This window comes from Rasamsonia emersonii (assembly GCF_000968595.1).
Source record: "Rasamsonia emersonii CBS 393.64 chromosome Unknown ctg1118621760688, whole genome shotgun sequence".
NCBI lineage: Eukaryota > Fungi > Ascomycota > Eurotiomycetes > Eurotiales > Trichocomaceae > Rasamsonia > Rasamsonia emersonii.
In genome coordinates, this window is record NW_013562807.1 from 1 (window position 1) to 15,149 (window position 15,149).

At 48.7% G+C, this 15,149-nt stretch overlaps 7 protein-coding genes across 7 annotated transcripts; 4 read left to right on the top strand and 3 right to left on the bottom strand.

Annotated features, from left to right (window-relative positions):
• Positions 1–11: 11 nt before the first annotated feature.
• T310_8249 (uncharacterized protein) lies at positions 12–1,003 on the top strand (the record flags this gene model as incomplete). Its single annotated transcript, XM_013468962.1, has 4 exons — positions 12–176; positions 243–489; positions 687–870; positions 910–1,003. Coding segments are annotated over 4 exons (690 nt in total), but the record flags the coding sequence as incomplete, so codon positions are not given.
• Positions 1,004–1,557: 554 nt separating this feature from the next.
• T310_8250 (uncharacterized protein) lies at positions 1,558–2,417 on the top strand (the record flags this gene model as incomplete). Its single annotated transcript, XM_013468963.1, has 2 exons — positions 1,558–1,898; positions 1,973–2,417. The coding sequence occupies 2 exons, from the start codon at positions 1,558–1,560 to the stop codon at positions 2,415–2,417; spliced, it is 786 nt and encodes a 261-aa protein (XP_013324417.1).
• Positions 2,418–3,081: 664 nt separating this feature from the next.
• On the bottom strand, positions 3,082–4,448 carry T310_8251 (Taurine dioxygenase; the record flags this gene model as incomplete). Its single annotated transcript, XM_013468964.1, has 4 exons — positions 3,082–3,261; positions 3,334–3,774; positions 3,826–3,945; positions 4,005–4,448. The coding sequence occupies 4 exons, from the start codon at positions 4,446–4,448 to the stop codon at positions 3,082–3,084; spliced, it is 1,185 nt and encodes a 394-aa protein (XP_013324418.1).
• Positions 4,449–5,751: 1,303 nt separating this feature from the next.
• On the bottom strand, positions 5,752–7,806 carry T310_8252 (Nucleoporin NUP49/NSP49; the record flags this gene model as incomplete). Its single annotated transcript, XM_013468965.1, has 4 exons — positions 5,752–5,882; positions 5,973–6,925; positions 7,000–7,587; positions 7,733–7,806. 4 exons carry the CDS (start codon positions 7,804–7,806, stop codon positions 5,752–5,754), a joined length of 1,746 nt encoding a protein of 581 aa, XP_013324419.1.
• Positions 7,807–8,396: 590 nt separating this feature from the next.
• T310_8253 (uncharacterized protein) lies at positions 8,397–9,836 on the top strand (the record flags this gene model as incomplete). The annotated part of the gene is made up of 2 exons (XM_013468966.1): positions 8,397–8,695; positions 8,756–9,836. 2 exons carry the CDS (start codon positions 8,397–8,399, stop codon positions 9,834–9,836), a joined length of 1,380 nt encoding a protein of 459 aa, XP_013324420.1.
• A 158-nt stretch (positions 9,837–9,994) lies between these two features.
• T310_8254 (uncharacterized protein) lies at positions 9,995–10,937 on the bottom strand (the record flags this gene model as incomplete). The annotated part of the gene is made up of 5 exons (XM_013468967.1): positions 9,995–10,049; positions 10,127–10,171; positions 10,239–10,354; positions 10,655–10,805; positions 10,903–10,937. The coding sequence occupies 5 exons, from the start codon at positions 10,935–10,937 to the stop codon at positions 9,995–9,997; spliced, it is 402 nt and encodes a 133-aa protein (XP_013324421.1).
• Positions 10,938–12,910: 1,973 nt separating this feature from the next.
• T310_8255 (uncharacterized protein) lies at positions 12,911–15,147 on the top strand (the record flags this gene model as incomplete). Its single annotated transcript, XM_013468968.1, has 4 exons — positions 12,911–13,095; positions 13,148–14,438; positions 14,514–14,642; positions 14,680–15,147. Coding segments are annotated over 4 exons (2,073 nt in total), but the record flags the coding sequence as incomplete, so codon positions are not given.
• Positions 15,148–15,149: the final 2 nt, after the last annotated feature.

Genomic DNA, 15,149 nt, shown 5'->3' on the forward strand with positions numbered 1-15,149 from the left:
CCAAAAAAGGCGACCCTGTCTGGCTGTTTCTGGATCGATGTCGAAAGGTCGGCGCTGAGCTGGGGGTCAGTGGCACTCAAAACGGCGGCCGGGTGAAGAAAGACAGCCGCCGGGAATGGGCCCGAGTCGGGGTGGATGACCTGATGCTGGTTCGAGGGGAGATCATTATTCCACATGTGAGTTTCTCTCTTTCATGCTAGTTGTATTTCATGCTTAATGCTAACCAACCCCGTCTGCCACAGCACTATGAGTTCTATTACTTCATTGCCAACAAGGTGCCCAGCTTCTCCAAATCCGGCGGCCTGCTGTTCGACTATTCCAACAAACCGCCTCCGCCGAAAGACAACAATGATCCTCTCTCTCGACCAAGCGACAAGGATCTCGAAGGCGCCGATGCGGATCCCACCCTGACAAAAGTCGTGGATCGGCGGTGGTACGAGCGCAACAAGCACATCTTCCCGGCCAGCCTGTGGCGCGAATACGAGCCGGGTGAGGAGTTTATAAAGAAAATGACGTCGACCAGACGGGATGCTCAAGGGAATGTGTTTTTCTTTGGCTAACTTTATGAATGGATGCACTTTATGAAGGGTTAATATACAGTCAAGTCAGTTAAATGGTGGCGTTTCGGCGATAGCATTTGGCGGCTTTTGTTTTTATTGTCTGTCTGTTTTGTGCACTGTAAATAGCTAGAAAGATAGGTACTGTGAACCCTGCCTATAACGAACCCGGCTCTAACGAATATCTCACTATAACGAAATCAACACCGTGTTCATTTTCAATTCCCATACAAAATTCGTTAATCCTGCATTATAACGGAATTCGTTATTTGACCTCTTCCCTCCATACAAAATTCGTTATAATTAGAGGCACGTGAGTGTGGAACATTTGCTAAAATGCCTCGCTGATTAGCTATCTCAAATTCTCAAAAAGCAGCCCTTCGAGCCTACCGTCGCCTACATCCAAAAGCATCAATCAAAGACCTCCAGGCTTGGTTTTTCGATGAATACAAGCAGCGGATTGCTCCTTCCTCCATCTCCGAGATCCTTAGCCATCGATACGACGCCCTTGATTCCCCTATACTACAGCGAGGCGATTTAAAAAAGCGAAGGCAGGAGAACTGGCCAGAACTTGAACAGGCCTTATATGAATGAATTATACGGGCTGAAGGGCGTATACCAATCACTCAAGAAGTGATTCGTGAGAAAGCACGGTTCTTTTGGCAGAATCTGCCTATATATAAAGATACTGAGATGCCTTCTTTCAGCAATGGTTGGCTACACGGATTCCAGGCTAGAAAGGGCATAAAAGATCGGACTTTTTTTTTGGAGAAGAAGGCAGTGTTCCCGGTGATTCTGAAGCCCGTATGGTCTCTATACGTATGACTTTGAATGCATATAATCCACGCGATATCTTCAACTGTGACGAGACATCTTTATTCTGGAAACAGATCCCAGATCGAAGCCTTGCAACTCGAAGCCTTCCTGGTCGCAAAAAAGAAAAAGCACGAATCACTGCACTTTTTTGTTGCAATTCTGATGGGTCTGAGAAGCTTCCAACATGGTATATTGGGACTGCAAAGACGCCTCGTGCCTTCAAGCCACTGGAATCAATATCAAAAATTTGAATCTAGTATGGCGCTCTAATAGGAAGGCATGGATGACTAGCGAGATCATGAAGGAATGGCTTCGCTGGTTCGATATGCGCATGACTGGCCGGCAAGTTGTTCTTCTTATGGATAATTTCTCAGCTCATGAGGCTGCTATTGCTTCAATTAATGCAAGCCCCTCACCACTAAAGAATACGTTGATTATATGGCTTCCTCCAGGCTCAACAAGTCAATATCAACCTCTTGATCAAGGGATTATTCAGGCATGGAAGATACTCTGGAAAAACAATGGGTTAACTATCTCTGTTCTCAATTTGATGCTGGAGATGATCCTCTTCGATCAATGAATGTGCTAAAGGCAATCAGATGGGGCATACGTGTTTGGGACATCGAGATAAAGCCTTCAATTATTGAAAATTGCTTCAATAAAGCGCTTCAAGAACGCAGGATCTCAGGGGACTTCTCACATCATGAAGATATTCAAGAAATCTCATCAAAGCTCGAACAACTTCGCCTCAAATCACGCATCAATGATCTCATGGATATCGATCAATTTTTGAACCCAATTGACGAGGTGGTTGAGGATAGCATTGAGCAACTTGATGACCAGATTCTTGCTCAATTTGGGCCTGAGATTGAGGCAGAATCAGATGAGGAAATTGAGGTGTTACCACGTATAACTATCTCTGAGGCCCTTGAGGCTTTAAAACGGCTTCGTCTATACGAGGAACAACAGGAGGAAGGAGACAGCGAGTTGATCAAGGCTCTGGATAGGCATGAGAAGTTAATTACGGGTAGAAAAGCCTCATAGGCAGCGCAGCAAGACATTCGAAGCTTTTTTGGGGGTGAAAAAGGGGGGAGTTGGGTATAACGAATTCCTTACTATAACGAAAAATTTAGCTTGTTTCATTTGGTTTGTTATAGGCAGGGTTCACAGTAGCTGGAATCAGGTGGTCCTAGTTTTGAACCAAGAGCCAAACCAACCATCCATCAACCCATTTGAATAACCTTATTCGTTTCTTCCGGACTGTCCTCTCTCCTGCGAAATCCTACCTGTCGACTCTCCCACCTGGATAAATGGCGACTCTTCGATTCCATTCGACTCTTTTCTTGCTACTGTTTATTATTGCTTAGGTTTCATAACTCGTCATCGAGTCAATTCTTGGTACAGTACATATAAATCCGGTTTTCTGCACTATATCACGCTTTTGGTATCTTGAACGATGTTTGATACTCATATGTTCGAGACTTGAAACCGACTGTTCCATCAAAGAAAAGAAGAAAACATCAGAAATCAGATCAGGTACCAATGCCAAAAGAAAGTCAAAGAGAACAGCACTGCTGAAAGAAATCTGTTCGTCATATATCAGCAGTCATAAATCCGTCATTTCAGGTTCTAGACACACTGTATGCCATGTTACAGAAAGGTAATTGCAATTGAAGACCCAGAAGGCCAGCTTCCGGACTCTATTTATTCAGTCATTGTAGTTCGATTGACGCGACCCGTCCTTGTTCACCTTCGGCAGGTTGTAACGAGAAGCGAGCTCCTCCTCCTGGGATTTACCGTTTGGATCCAGGTAAGGACGCTCTGCCTGGGGAGCAACGCGCACAGCGTGACGACGATGGGGCGCAAAGCCGTAAGTTGCGGTGTGGACCTAGAAAGCAATTGATTAGCAAACCATGCTCGTTACCTTGAGAAACAGCAAAGGGCTTCCAGGCAGACTTACTGTGGAGCGGTTGTCCCAGAACGCGACGTCATTCTTGCCCCATTGGAAGCGGACGTGCATCTCCTGTGTAGTGGTGATGACTTCTGTCAGATACCTGATGATGGCGTCGCTCTCCGTCTTGGGGACTCCGACAATCTTGGTGACGAAGCCCGGATTAAAGAACAGCGCGTTCCACCCTGTCACGGGGTTGGTCCGGATGAGAGGGTGTTCTGTTGTCACGGGCTCGCGTCGAACGGGCCGACCTAGCGCCCGCGAGTCGTTTGCTTGCATTTCTGCCGAGTGCAAGGCCGTCAAGCCCTTGAGATACGTCTGCATGTGAGGCGACAGTGCGTCGTATGCGGCATATTGCGAGGACCACACAGTATCACCGCCGCCACCGCGAGTAGGTCCCGTAAGAAGCTTCAGAGAGGTGTACGAGGGAGGCTGCACTTCGTAGGACACCTAGAGTCGAAATTAGTCACTGTTTTCTACCAGGACGAAGAGCCTTCATACATCTGAATGCCACAAGAAGCTTGGCGCATAGAGGGCACGCTGGTCAACAGAGTTCTCCACGCTATAAACCACATGGACATCTTCTAAACCTTTCCTCCGTGGAACAGCAGTAGTCGCATGCTAGCAAACAGAAGTTAGTATAGGCTACATCAAGACGATCTCGGGCATTCTCATCATACCTTGTGCAGAGTCCCAAAGTACCGTCCCAGCTCACGTTGAGCTTCAATGTCAAAGTCATCCTGGGCCCGGAAGAAGACCACCCCGCGAACTGCGATCAGACGAGCCAGATCGTTCTTCTGTGCGTCGGTCAACTTGGCCAGGTTGACTCCGTGAATCTCGGTTCCAATCTTGGGCGTGTAGTCAAAGACAGCCGTGGCAGAGCTGAGAAGGTTGCTAAAGTTGGGATCTCCGAGCAGACCCTTGTCCTCGTAAGGAATTGGGCCTAGGGGTTCCCAGTGGAGGTCTGGGAACGACGGTAGAAGGTCCTCGTGGGCGTAATTGTCGTGGTTCTCTACGACCGTCCGCCCTGGTTCGTAGTTGAATTTGTTTGGTGCGCCCGCTGCTTTTGCTGGCACTTCGAGAGGCTCAGCAGTACCGACGGGTTCCTCGAGTGATGGTGCCATGGTCCTCGTGGATATGGCCTCGAGCTTAAATCGCAGGTAACAAGAATTGAAGCAAGCTCCTTGAATAATAGCAGTCAGAGAAGTAATTGCAATAAGTTCGAGAGAAAGGGAGGCCTCCTTTTATCTTTTACGGAGTACAAAGAACCTACACCGCTGAGCCTCGAACACAATCGGCAGACATGACGCAGAGGCCATTACTAAGGCACTCATGCTTTCGAAGCATGCCTGTTGCGACTCAGGGACAGGATGGTGTGATTGACGGCGAGTATGAGGTCAGGAAGAGTCTTGTCATCATCTTCTCTGGGGCTACATACACCCGCTGTCCCGACGGATACGGGCCCAGAGTAAGCTGACAGCCCGAATTTGATACCATACTGCTGTGTCAAGGACCCGCGTCTGCTATGCGCTGCAACATTGCGCCATCAGCCTCACAGACGGATGACGACGCGAGGACGCAAGCAAGCTAGCCGTTTCCCCTGCTCATCAATCAGTCGCAGGATGTCCATCCATTGTCCAACAAAAGCGATAGCATCCGTTTCGTCTTTGGCCGTGTATACGCAATTGGCCAATCGTCTGCAGCAAAGCGGCTTTCCCAGACGGGCGGGTTATCGGATCCGGAGACGTCACGTCACACAAGCGCCGATAACGCAAGACCGGGGATTTCTTGCGCGTTTCTTGGCCTTTCAGAACGCTTTTTGCAACTCCGCAGGAGTCATTTCCCCACAACTTTTCAGCGTGCGGGAGTCTACGGTGTACTTATCAATCAAGAATTCAAGATCATCAGGGTCAGACAGGCGGTCTGCAGCACTGCAACTGCAACATACGGCGATCATTCAGATGGAAATCCCCCCACACCAAGGCGACTGCATCCTTCGGATACTCCACGAAGCAACTGGTTGGACTGTCTACTTTCCTGATAACGACGTTGTAATAGCAACAACGTCGTAACTCTGTGAAACAATGGGCAGATCAAGTTGATATTAAGGAGAAGCAATTTCCGGTCGAAGCCGTCCAATTCCTTCCCTACACCTTATCCTGTCAATTCTCCAGAATAATCCAGACGGGATGGGATGCTGATACAACCGACGGCTAGATACGGAGTACTCCGTACTACGCCACTATCGCGTCTCTTTTGTTACTCCGATTTAACAGACCAGACAATGATCAAGGAATCTCAACTCTCCAAACCGCATGCTGTACAGGGGCTGGACCACAGGATGACGCGGACAACTGGACGCGTATACTCTGTACAGAGATCATTAATACATTAGATTTAGTCTTGTCATAACGCTTCTAATGTGTTTCAAAGCCTGTCATTACGAAGCCTATGCAAATTAATCAGACATTGCCGGACTCGGTTTTCTAACATGCAAAAAGAATTCCGCATCCAAGACGCCAGAACCACGCAGTTACCGGAACCGCCAATCCGCAGTCCTGCAGAGAAAAGTCGTAGTGTACAAGCATGATATCTTCAAATCGTTTTCCTCCCATTCATTGTCACATGTCGTACCTAGCCCAACCTACCAAGACCTCCGTTTGGAGGCCCCAAGACCAATTCCTGCACCTCTTCCTTGACGCCACCCAGCCTGCTGGCAACACCAAATATGCCTGCCTCCACGTCACTGAGAGCAGCTGCGAGGTCGTTCAGCTGCGACTTGGCCGCTCCTGAGGTGCCTGCTGTGCCGTCCCGGTTCCGCGAGGCGACAAATTCGTTAATCTGCCTGCTCAGCGTGGCCTCGACACCGTGCAGATGGTCTTCGATCTCTTTGAGATTCCGCTTGTAGCTGTCAAGCACGGATCGCATCTCGTCAGCCCGGTGTGAAAAGTAATCAACAAGGTTCACAGGAACCCCGTTCACGGACGTCACCGTCGAAGGATCAGCTTCCACGTCATCCGGGAGAGCGAGGGTGCTCTTCCTATTTCTGATCGATGAACGCAGTGACTGTCGTTCGGCAAGTTGTTGCTCCGACACTGACCACCATCCTCCACCCGTAGACTGATATTGAAGCGGAAGCTTCAGATTATCGATCGCACGAAAAGCAACCTGTGCCTCAGCAGCATCACGGGACACCAATTTCCGCACATGATCAATATCTCCGGCATCGTTTTCCAGTGCATGCTGCATTGTATCGAGCTTGCCTTGCACGAACTCAACATCGTTGGGGATGGTGGCTCCTTGGTTGGCAATTGTGGGCAGGAGATCCGAAACTTCATTGCACATGTGGATTTGATTAAGGATGAAAGTATCAATGGCCTCAATTTGCTTCTTCAACTCGTCCGAACAACTTTCGAACTTGGTTGTGGGTAGCAAGTTGCTGACATCGACTTTGACACCGGGAACGACGGTTCCGGTCGCGGCTGACGCTTGCTGTTGCTGTTGCGATGTACCAGTATTTTGATTGCCAAAGAGAGACAGTGTTGGCTTTTGTTGTTGCTGTTGTTGTTGCTGCTGCTGTTGAGAAGTATTTTGATTTCCACTTTTTTAAGTAAATGACAGTCAGTAATGAGTTCTTGATAGAGCGGAATATGTCACTGGATTTCCAATACTTACAAGAGGCTGCTTCCAGTAGTTGAGCTCCCAAGGCCGCCGAAGAGGGATTTCGATTGAGTCTGGGTCGTCGACGAGGTTCCTAGATTTCCAAACAGACTCCCCCCGCTTTGTTGCTGCGTCGTATTGCTGGTAGAAGTTCCTCCCAGGCCCGAAAATAAACTTCCAGACTGTGGCTGCGATGTCGTTGTCGTCGTCGTCCCACTTTGCTGCGCTCCGCTTGTGGTGTTCGAGCCCAACCCCGAGAACAAGCTTTGTCCACTCTGACCCTGTGTAGTCCCGCTCGTGGTACTGCCAAACAATCCCCCGCCAGGTTTAGACTGACTGGTTGAGCTACCCAAGTTTCCGAAAAGGCCTCCTGTACTCCCGGTTGTACTCGTGGTGGTCGGTTGACTTGTAGAAGAAGTGGTTTGAGCATTGGAACTGCCACTGTTCGATGTCATGCGTTTCAACAGTGTCTCAAAGTCAGCAAATTCATCATCCTCTTCATTGTCCTGCTTGGACTTTGCAGTTCTTCTTTTCCTCAACCCCATGATTCTGATTGTGCCTGCAATGCCCGAACAAATTGGAGAGAAAGCAGAGCCGTCGGGTCTGCGAGACAGAGAGAAGTCTGCAAAACAGAGAAGTGGGACATCTTGGCGTCAAACATGGCGAAATCAGGCGCAGGCATTACAGAAGTCGAGAACAAAGAAATCGCGACAATAATAGGAGGGGCTGGGGAGAGAAGGGTACTTACAAGAGTGAATTTGCGGCGGAGGTGTTGACTGTCAACCCTCCAGTCGCTGGCGCCGAAGACTTTGCGGAAAACATGATGGAGGGGGGCAAACAAAGATACAGAGCTATCAGACTAAAAAGGAGCTGACGATTGGTCCAGCCCCCGTGTGTCGCTGCAGGAGGCTATTTGCCCAGTACAATAATAAATAACAACTGAGGTGAGCTGAGCTGACGCTGTGTTTCTGAAAACAAAGCCGTACCGCGATGCGAGGCTAGTGCCGGGCGGTGAGAGATTTGCCGCCACCTCTTTCGGTTTAGCGTCATCAGCAGTAGTATCTTAGGAAACACCCATCCATGGATGATTCTGCTTATATCCCAAAGCTTTCTTATCCCCTGCGGATAGACATGGGATGTTAGAAAAATTTACTGTTTATGAAATTGTTTTTAGACGTGGTAAATGTACATGTACTTCGTTTGCCCCAAACGTCCTTCTTTCGGGTGATCACCGCCCGGGGAAGGTAGACTGAAGACATATAACTTCAAAACATGCGAGAGGAGATCCGGATTCGTTGTGCGGATCACATGCTATTTTTTCACCTTTATACTTGACTGTCCATGCCCTTTTCTCCTTTCCTGAATGCGTGGCATCGTTGATTTGACTCGAGGAGAGTGCTTAGTCCTTAGAAATGAGCCAGGACCAGGATACAAGCTTGAATCCACTATGTGTGGCTTTTTGTGAAGCCACCCAATTGTCTGCAGACTCAGAATCTCAAAAGGACAAATCCTTGACTCCAACTCCGGAATCAGCGTCCGGTAGGAAGCAGGGGCGCATCGATTCGAATTATTTCAAGAGTGCAGAATGGTCAGTTCTTGATCCAGAGATCCAGTCGCTGGGAAGACCTTGGACTGACAATGACCACAGGACTCCTGACGGAACAACGGTCATCACAGACTCTGCAGATAATCACATCCGAACATTTGTCCTGTTGGTGCCACAGAATATAACATGCTGATGGAGATTCATGACTTGAGCTGACGATATTAGCCCCCCAGATCTCTTAGATGAAAGAGATGCACCGCTGCAGCTAACACCTTATTCTACATTGCCGTCCTCTGAACCGATATACGCCACTGCTATCTATCCTTACTTCTCTCTTCAAGATCCCTCAACCACGCTTCTCCTATCATCTGTACGCGATCACCCGATCAGGCTCTCCTCGGCTCTTGCGCCACAGACTCTGGCGACGTACTCGTTAATCAATCCCTCGACTGAAGCTTTCATCACACCACATTCTATTTTGTATCCTGCTCACCTGGGTGGAACTCATTTCTTGACTGGCTCTGATAGTCTAATATGCCTTTTTGATGTTTCACGACCGGGAAGCGACGGCCCCGTCTTGAGGATGCCTACCATACCCAGTAAGCGCAAACAGATAGTTGGTGGTGGCGTAGGCATGAAGGGTATTGTTTCTGCAATGGCGATGAATCCCAACGAAGATGGCATATTGGCCGCGGGGACATTCACGCGCAACATCGCTCTCTATGATTCCAGGGGTTGTGGAGAGCTCATAGGGACGTTCAGCATCGCGAAGAGCGAGGCCGATCGCCACATCGGCGGGAAGGGAATCACGCAACTTCTATGGAGTCCTTGTGGGAGATATCTTTATGTGGCTGAGAGGAAGAGTCAGGGCATGCTGGTGTACGATATCAGAGTCACCGGACAGCTACTTGGGTGGCTTCAGGGGCGCAGGGCAATCTCGAACCAGCGGTTGAAAGCAGATATTATACCGATCGGTGAAACTGAATCGCACGAGGTATGGGCCGGCGGGACTGATGGAGTGACACGGGTCTGGAGGAACCCGTTTGCGACCGTGGGACAGAAGGAACCCGATTGGGAGTTTAAAGTTCATGATGGTAAGCTGTCTTCTGCAATCATCTTCCTTGTATTCAGAGAAATAACAAGAGTTTTAGACTCGGTTACTAGTGCGGTTTTACATCCAGGTGGTAGTGTTTTGGCTACCTGTTCCGGCCAGAGGCATTTCGTTGACTACGCCGCAGTTGACGATATGGGCAATCTTCCGGCGAGATCGACGGGCGATAACAGCTTGAGAATATGGTCTTTGTAGCACAAACCATAGCTGCTTTCCCAGTTATGCGCAATTCGAATGATGTGTCTCATTTGTAATAAAAACGTAACGATAATTAATACGTATTGCCCCGTTCTTTCCAGAGTCTGAAATCTCACCGTTTGAACGCCCATTCAAGTATTGATATCTGCCTTCAGCTAAGTATCAATAAGCAGTACCAAAGAAATTCCTTTAAGAGGGTTTCGAGGTGCACTGAACAATGGAAGCGTAGTCCTGCTTTTTATGTTTTCCCTTCCATCGATTCAATCCTCGTCCCTCGTACAGCTTACGTGTCTCTTTTATCACTGTCTTTCCCGTCACCTAATTGCACGCCTCTACCGGAAAGTCAGCGTCAATGACAGCCGTCTACTTCAGGATCGAGCATGAAGTTCTCTTACGTACCCACTTCCCCCATACCAGAAATCGTCCCCTGAAGTTGGAAGAAGTTGGCGGACCTGGACTCTCAGCATGCTGTTCGTGGAATAGGCAGGATCTGCGAAATTGGGCAGCAATGGGCGCTGGAAGTATGAAGCGAAGGTTCGATCATGTGTGCACACAGCTGAGTAAAATTCGCAACCTGCTGCTTTGTCTGCCACCGTTTCCGTTCGAAATGGCGTCGTAAGAACTGGCATGGCTGCTGTCTTTTGTCCCAGATAAACCACATTTGTGAAGACGATGAGAAACCGTAGCTGCATGGTCACAAAAAACTTCGAAGATAGGTATCTCGCGCGGACTTGGAGGTATCAATTCTGTACGTTAAATATGTAAGACAATCGCCAAAGCTTTCAGAGCTAGCAGATCAACACGGGGTATCTTACCTGCGCGACGATAATAGGACGGTGAGACCTAACGATAGCGAGTACTCTGTCAGAGTATCCAATTTTGTTCACAAACGAGCGTTGAGCAAGCCCCATGAAGAATGTGAAGTCCCAAGAATGTGATAAAGTCGATAAACGAAGGGTTGCTGTTCTATTACCCACGAGTACCTGCGTTTGTCGACTTCCGAAATTAGCAACTTCTAAATCGCGATTGCCTCAGTAGGCAACTACCTAGGTAGGTTACGGACCTCACCTTTCTACCTTGAGGTAGGTAGGTAGCCATTGCGATTTCCTGAAACGGTTTGCATTGCAACTCGTCACAAATGAGCATGGTGGAACTCCGTGTTTCTGTAATTTAAAATACAGAACTTATCGTGATATCGTACTGAATAAATAAAAATAAAGCAAAATAACCTTAAACCAGTGTGTTCACATTCCCTCAAAATAAGCTCAATTTAGATTCCGACGGCGTTGATGTCTTTCCCGTTCATGGTTAGAAACTCTCGGGATGACGTGCAGCAGCCCCTGTACATCCCGGGATAGCGGCCGCCAATCACCGTGCCGTTAGAACAACCTCAATTTTTCAATATCCGTTAAGCACAACGGCATGACAGCTATCAACCTGGCCCATTTTGCCCGTTCGAATTACCTTTTTCTGGTGCGTTATGATGTTATTGGAAGGGAATTCTTGTCAATGTGGTGAAAAATCGCCGCCATCTCATCTCTCTCGTGGGTGCACCTCAGCGAGTGCTGCCATCACAAAGTCATCTCCGCGTATGAATGGAAAGGAATAGAGGCATTGAGAGGTCATTAGGTTCTTCAATTCATTGTTTCGGCATATTGTCTTCTGATTTCTTGATCCGGTTGATGTGTTCGCATCTCTTCTGTTGACTTGGTATACCATCGATCTCCTAGTTCCGTTGCATGTCAGCATCAAATCCTCAGACTCGGAACATCTGCTTTTATGACTCAATTGTATGCATCAAATACGATTTTGCGATTGCGACCGTTAGATATGAATCTTGGAGAAAATGGTTTCTAATAACGCGCTTTCATTCACACAGAAAGAAAGATCGGAAATCATCTGTCTGCATGATGCTCCCAGCTCTGATCTCAACTGGCGCTCGTTGTGATTGCAACATGTATAGGCTAATTATGAGACTTCCATCATGGAGACTTTGCTTCTTCTTCTTCATGTCGTCCTTTCTGTTCTGTGTGACTGTGGTATCAATCTCAGTTTGTTTTGGATGGTCAAGGACTTCGGAGAAAACCATATGCGCGTCACGATGATGCTGCAATCGATCGCGTTGAGTCCAAAGATGCTTGGGGGCGCAAAGGTCGCACGTGATACTCACCGCGTGCTGACGATGTGTGCGGATGTTGGGAGAATTCTCTACAACAACTCAGAGTTGGGACGTCCGGAGGGCGGTAACCTCTCAAATGGCAGCGAAAACCGGTTTTCTACGCTCTAAGGCCCTAGGCATAAAAATCTGCTCCCAGCCACCGAAATATAGTTCTTTGTTGACAGGCCTGGGTACCCACCTGACAGAGAGCCCCAAGTGGGTCCAGATATCGAGATTCGCTGATGGCGGCCAAGTCATAGATATAGGCAAGTTCACTTCACAGCAACATCAATCTGAAGAATTGAGAATAATAAGTAACTTAGGAGGTCTGTATAGGGGTAATTGGCGACAATGGCAGCGGAATCTATTGTTCTGTCAATATAGATTAGGGGGATATGGCTTAGGGGGGAAGATTCCGGCATCAGGCATTCACTGGGCGAGTCGGGGAGCATTATTGTCACAATAGCCCTCAAGCACGAAAGTGAAAGACTGGGGAACAATACATTGTTCTCCATCTTTTACTGCTGCTTTTGGAAAGGCCATTTTCACGATTGGAGTCAGGCATATAAAAGCCCACTTGCTTCCCAGCCCTCGACTTTTTTTTTCTTCATCCCCTTCACGCAACTCTCACGACTCTCCTTTTGTGAATTCTACCAAAAATCTTCAATCTCTTGACTCAATCTTCAATTTCGCTCTCTACGCTGTGTTTTAACTCGCAATCCCTCTCGTTCTACACTTAGAAACTGTCACTGACCTTCATTTGTATCATTGAAATCTGTCAAGCACGCCTGAGGCGTTGAAATTCGAATCTTGCTGTTCAGATATTCCCTAACGATTCTGCTTTCTACTCGCGATTTACACTTGATACCTACCCTGTACTTTCTGTTTCTGTGTGTTGGCACTGGCTGTCAACATGAGTGACAACGTCGAACGCAACGTTGTCGATCTGATCTTCGACGAAAACGTTGATGACAATATCGATGAGAACGACAATAACGACATCGGCAATGTTCACCAGAGTTATTTCGATGACATGTTTTTTTACGAAAGTGAAGCCTACGAACATGAAGAGTTGGATTTGGATAAGGAATTCGCTGAGTAAGTCAAAGAGAGAATAATTGGTCTATCAGTTCCTAACATTTCACTATAGGCAAGAAAAAGAAAAAATTGACGTCCAGGAAGTCGAGGACGGTCATCAGCAAACCTCATCCGATCAAGAGCAAATCGCGAAAAACGGGCAGCTCTCTTTGGACGGGGCTAATGATGTTGACTCGTCTGTGAACGATGCCTCGGACAACAACACTGATACCCAGAGCGACGCTGCGGCCTCGGGTGCATATGGGAATCAGTATCAGCAAACTACATACCTGGTTGGACCGAACGGCGGCGGCTACTATGCTCCCCCTGGAACTTTTTCGACTGCCGCTGAGGAAGAGGCCTTCATCCAGAGCGGAAGCCTGGCTAGAGCCGATGCCTCTGGTGCCCCGATGAATGCGTTCTTGGCTTCTAACTTTGATTTTGTAAAGCACAACCCTGGTGTGCAGTACCGTCAGGGTCAGGTTGGAATCTTCCCTAACGAAGCTCAACCTAATCAGTCAAACACCCCTTCCGTCGTTGGAACAGCCATCCAGCCCGATATCCCACTCCCACGCGACAACTCCAATGTTGAAATCGCAAATCAGATGCTGGACTTCCTTCAAACTGGTGGTTCTGTGAATGATGCCAATCTCAATGACGCTGGCTCGAACATCAATTCTGCGACTGATCCTCAGTCAGGCGTGGCCAATTCCTCTGCAACTGATCCTCAGTCAAGCGCGGTGAATCACCAGTCAAGCATGGCTAATCCTCAGTCGGACATTGCCAATTCCTCTGCGACCGATCCCCAGTCGAGCATGGCTATTCCTCAGTCTGGCATTGCCAATTACCAGTCGAGTGCAGTCAATCCTCGGTCGAGCGTGGCGAATCAGCCAAATGTACCTGTTTCTGAGAGTGCGGGTAATGAACACGCGGACGGAAAAGTTTCAGACGAAGTGCATGAAAATGAACAAGAGGAAGAGGAACGGGATGATGAAAATGATTATGAATTGGGAGGAGAATGGACACAGACCGCGCCAGAGCCTGAGTCAGACTCAGAGCCTGAGCCTGAACCTGAACCTAGGCAACTGGTTGAGCACATCATGGACCCTGTTACGCATGGAGCGGACATGAATACCCGCTTCTCTTCTCTCCAGGAAGCCCGTGCGTGGCGCCGGTACACCTTCAGAAAGCCGGAGGACGATCCGACCATTCCCACCACTGAGGAGCAGATGAGGGCCATCGTGGTGGAGTTGTCGAATGCTATGAAGGCTATAGGACATTCAACTGACAATAAGCCCTTTCGAAAACGGTATAAGAATCGTCTCATTGCCGAGAAGGTTGAGGTCGCGGCTTGGGAAACCCTCGTGAGTTCAAGTTTCCGCCGTCTTCGTTTGTTATCATCCAACAAGGGACGATTCAAATGTACTGATCTCATGTAGGACCTACTCATTCGACGCTGCAGAGACGGCCCCCTTGCCCAATCGCAAGAAAATGCGAATTTCGAGAAAAAGCGCCCCCCCCAGCTCCCGTTTCAAGAAAGGCTGCAACAGGTGCTTGATGCCCTTTACGTAAGTGCCCAATCCTCGCAGCCTTCGTCCGTGACAGGTACTGAAAGTTCGAACAGAAGCGCAAGACCATATGCAAACGTCTTATGGATTTTCCCACCAGTCACAACTTGGTCGATCATCCCATACGCGAGATGAACCGTTCGGAAGCCAACCAAAAACTCAATGTCAGGAAGGCAGACATGGTCCAGGCTGGAAAGGAGGTGCTCAAGGCCCAAGAAGCCCAAAAAACGAAACCCAGGCCAACAACGCCGAGGGCGGCGATGCCATCCCAGCTCCTTCGAACAAGGCCCGCAGAGGCAGAGGCAAAGGCCAAGGCAATGTCCGCGCAGCTCCGGTAAAGAACGCCGCCAGAGGCAGAGGCAATAATGCCCGCGCGGCTCCGATGAACAACGCCGTCCGAGGCCGTGGCAACGACCAGCCAGCGCCGACGAACGCTCACAACGCTCCCAACGTTCACGGTCTTGCTCTTCCAGCTCCCCTTAACACAACCCTCGGCGGCCATGCCGT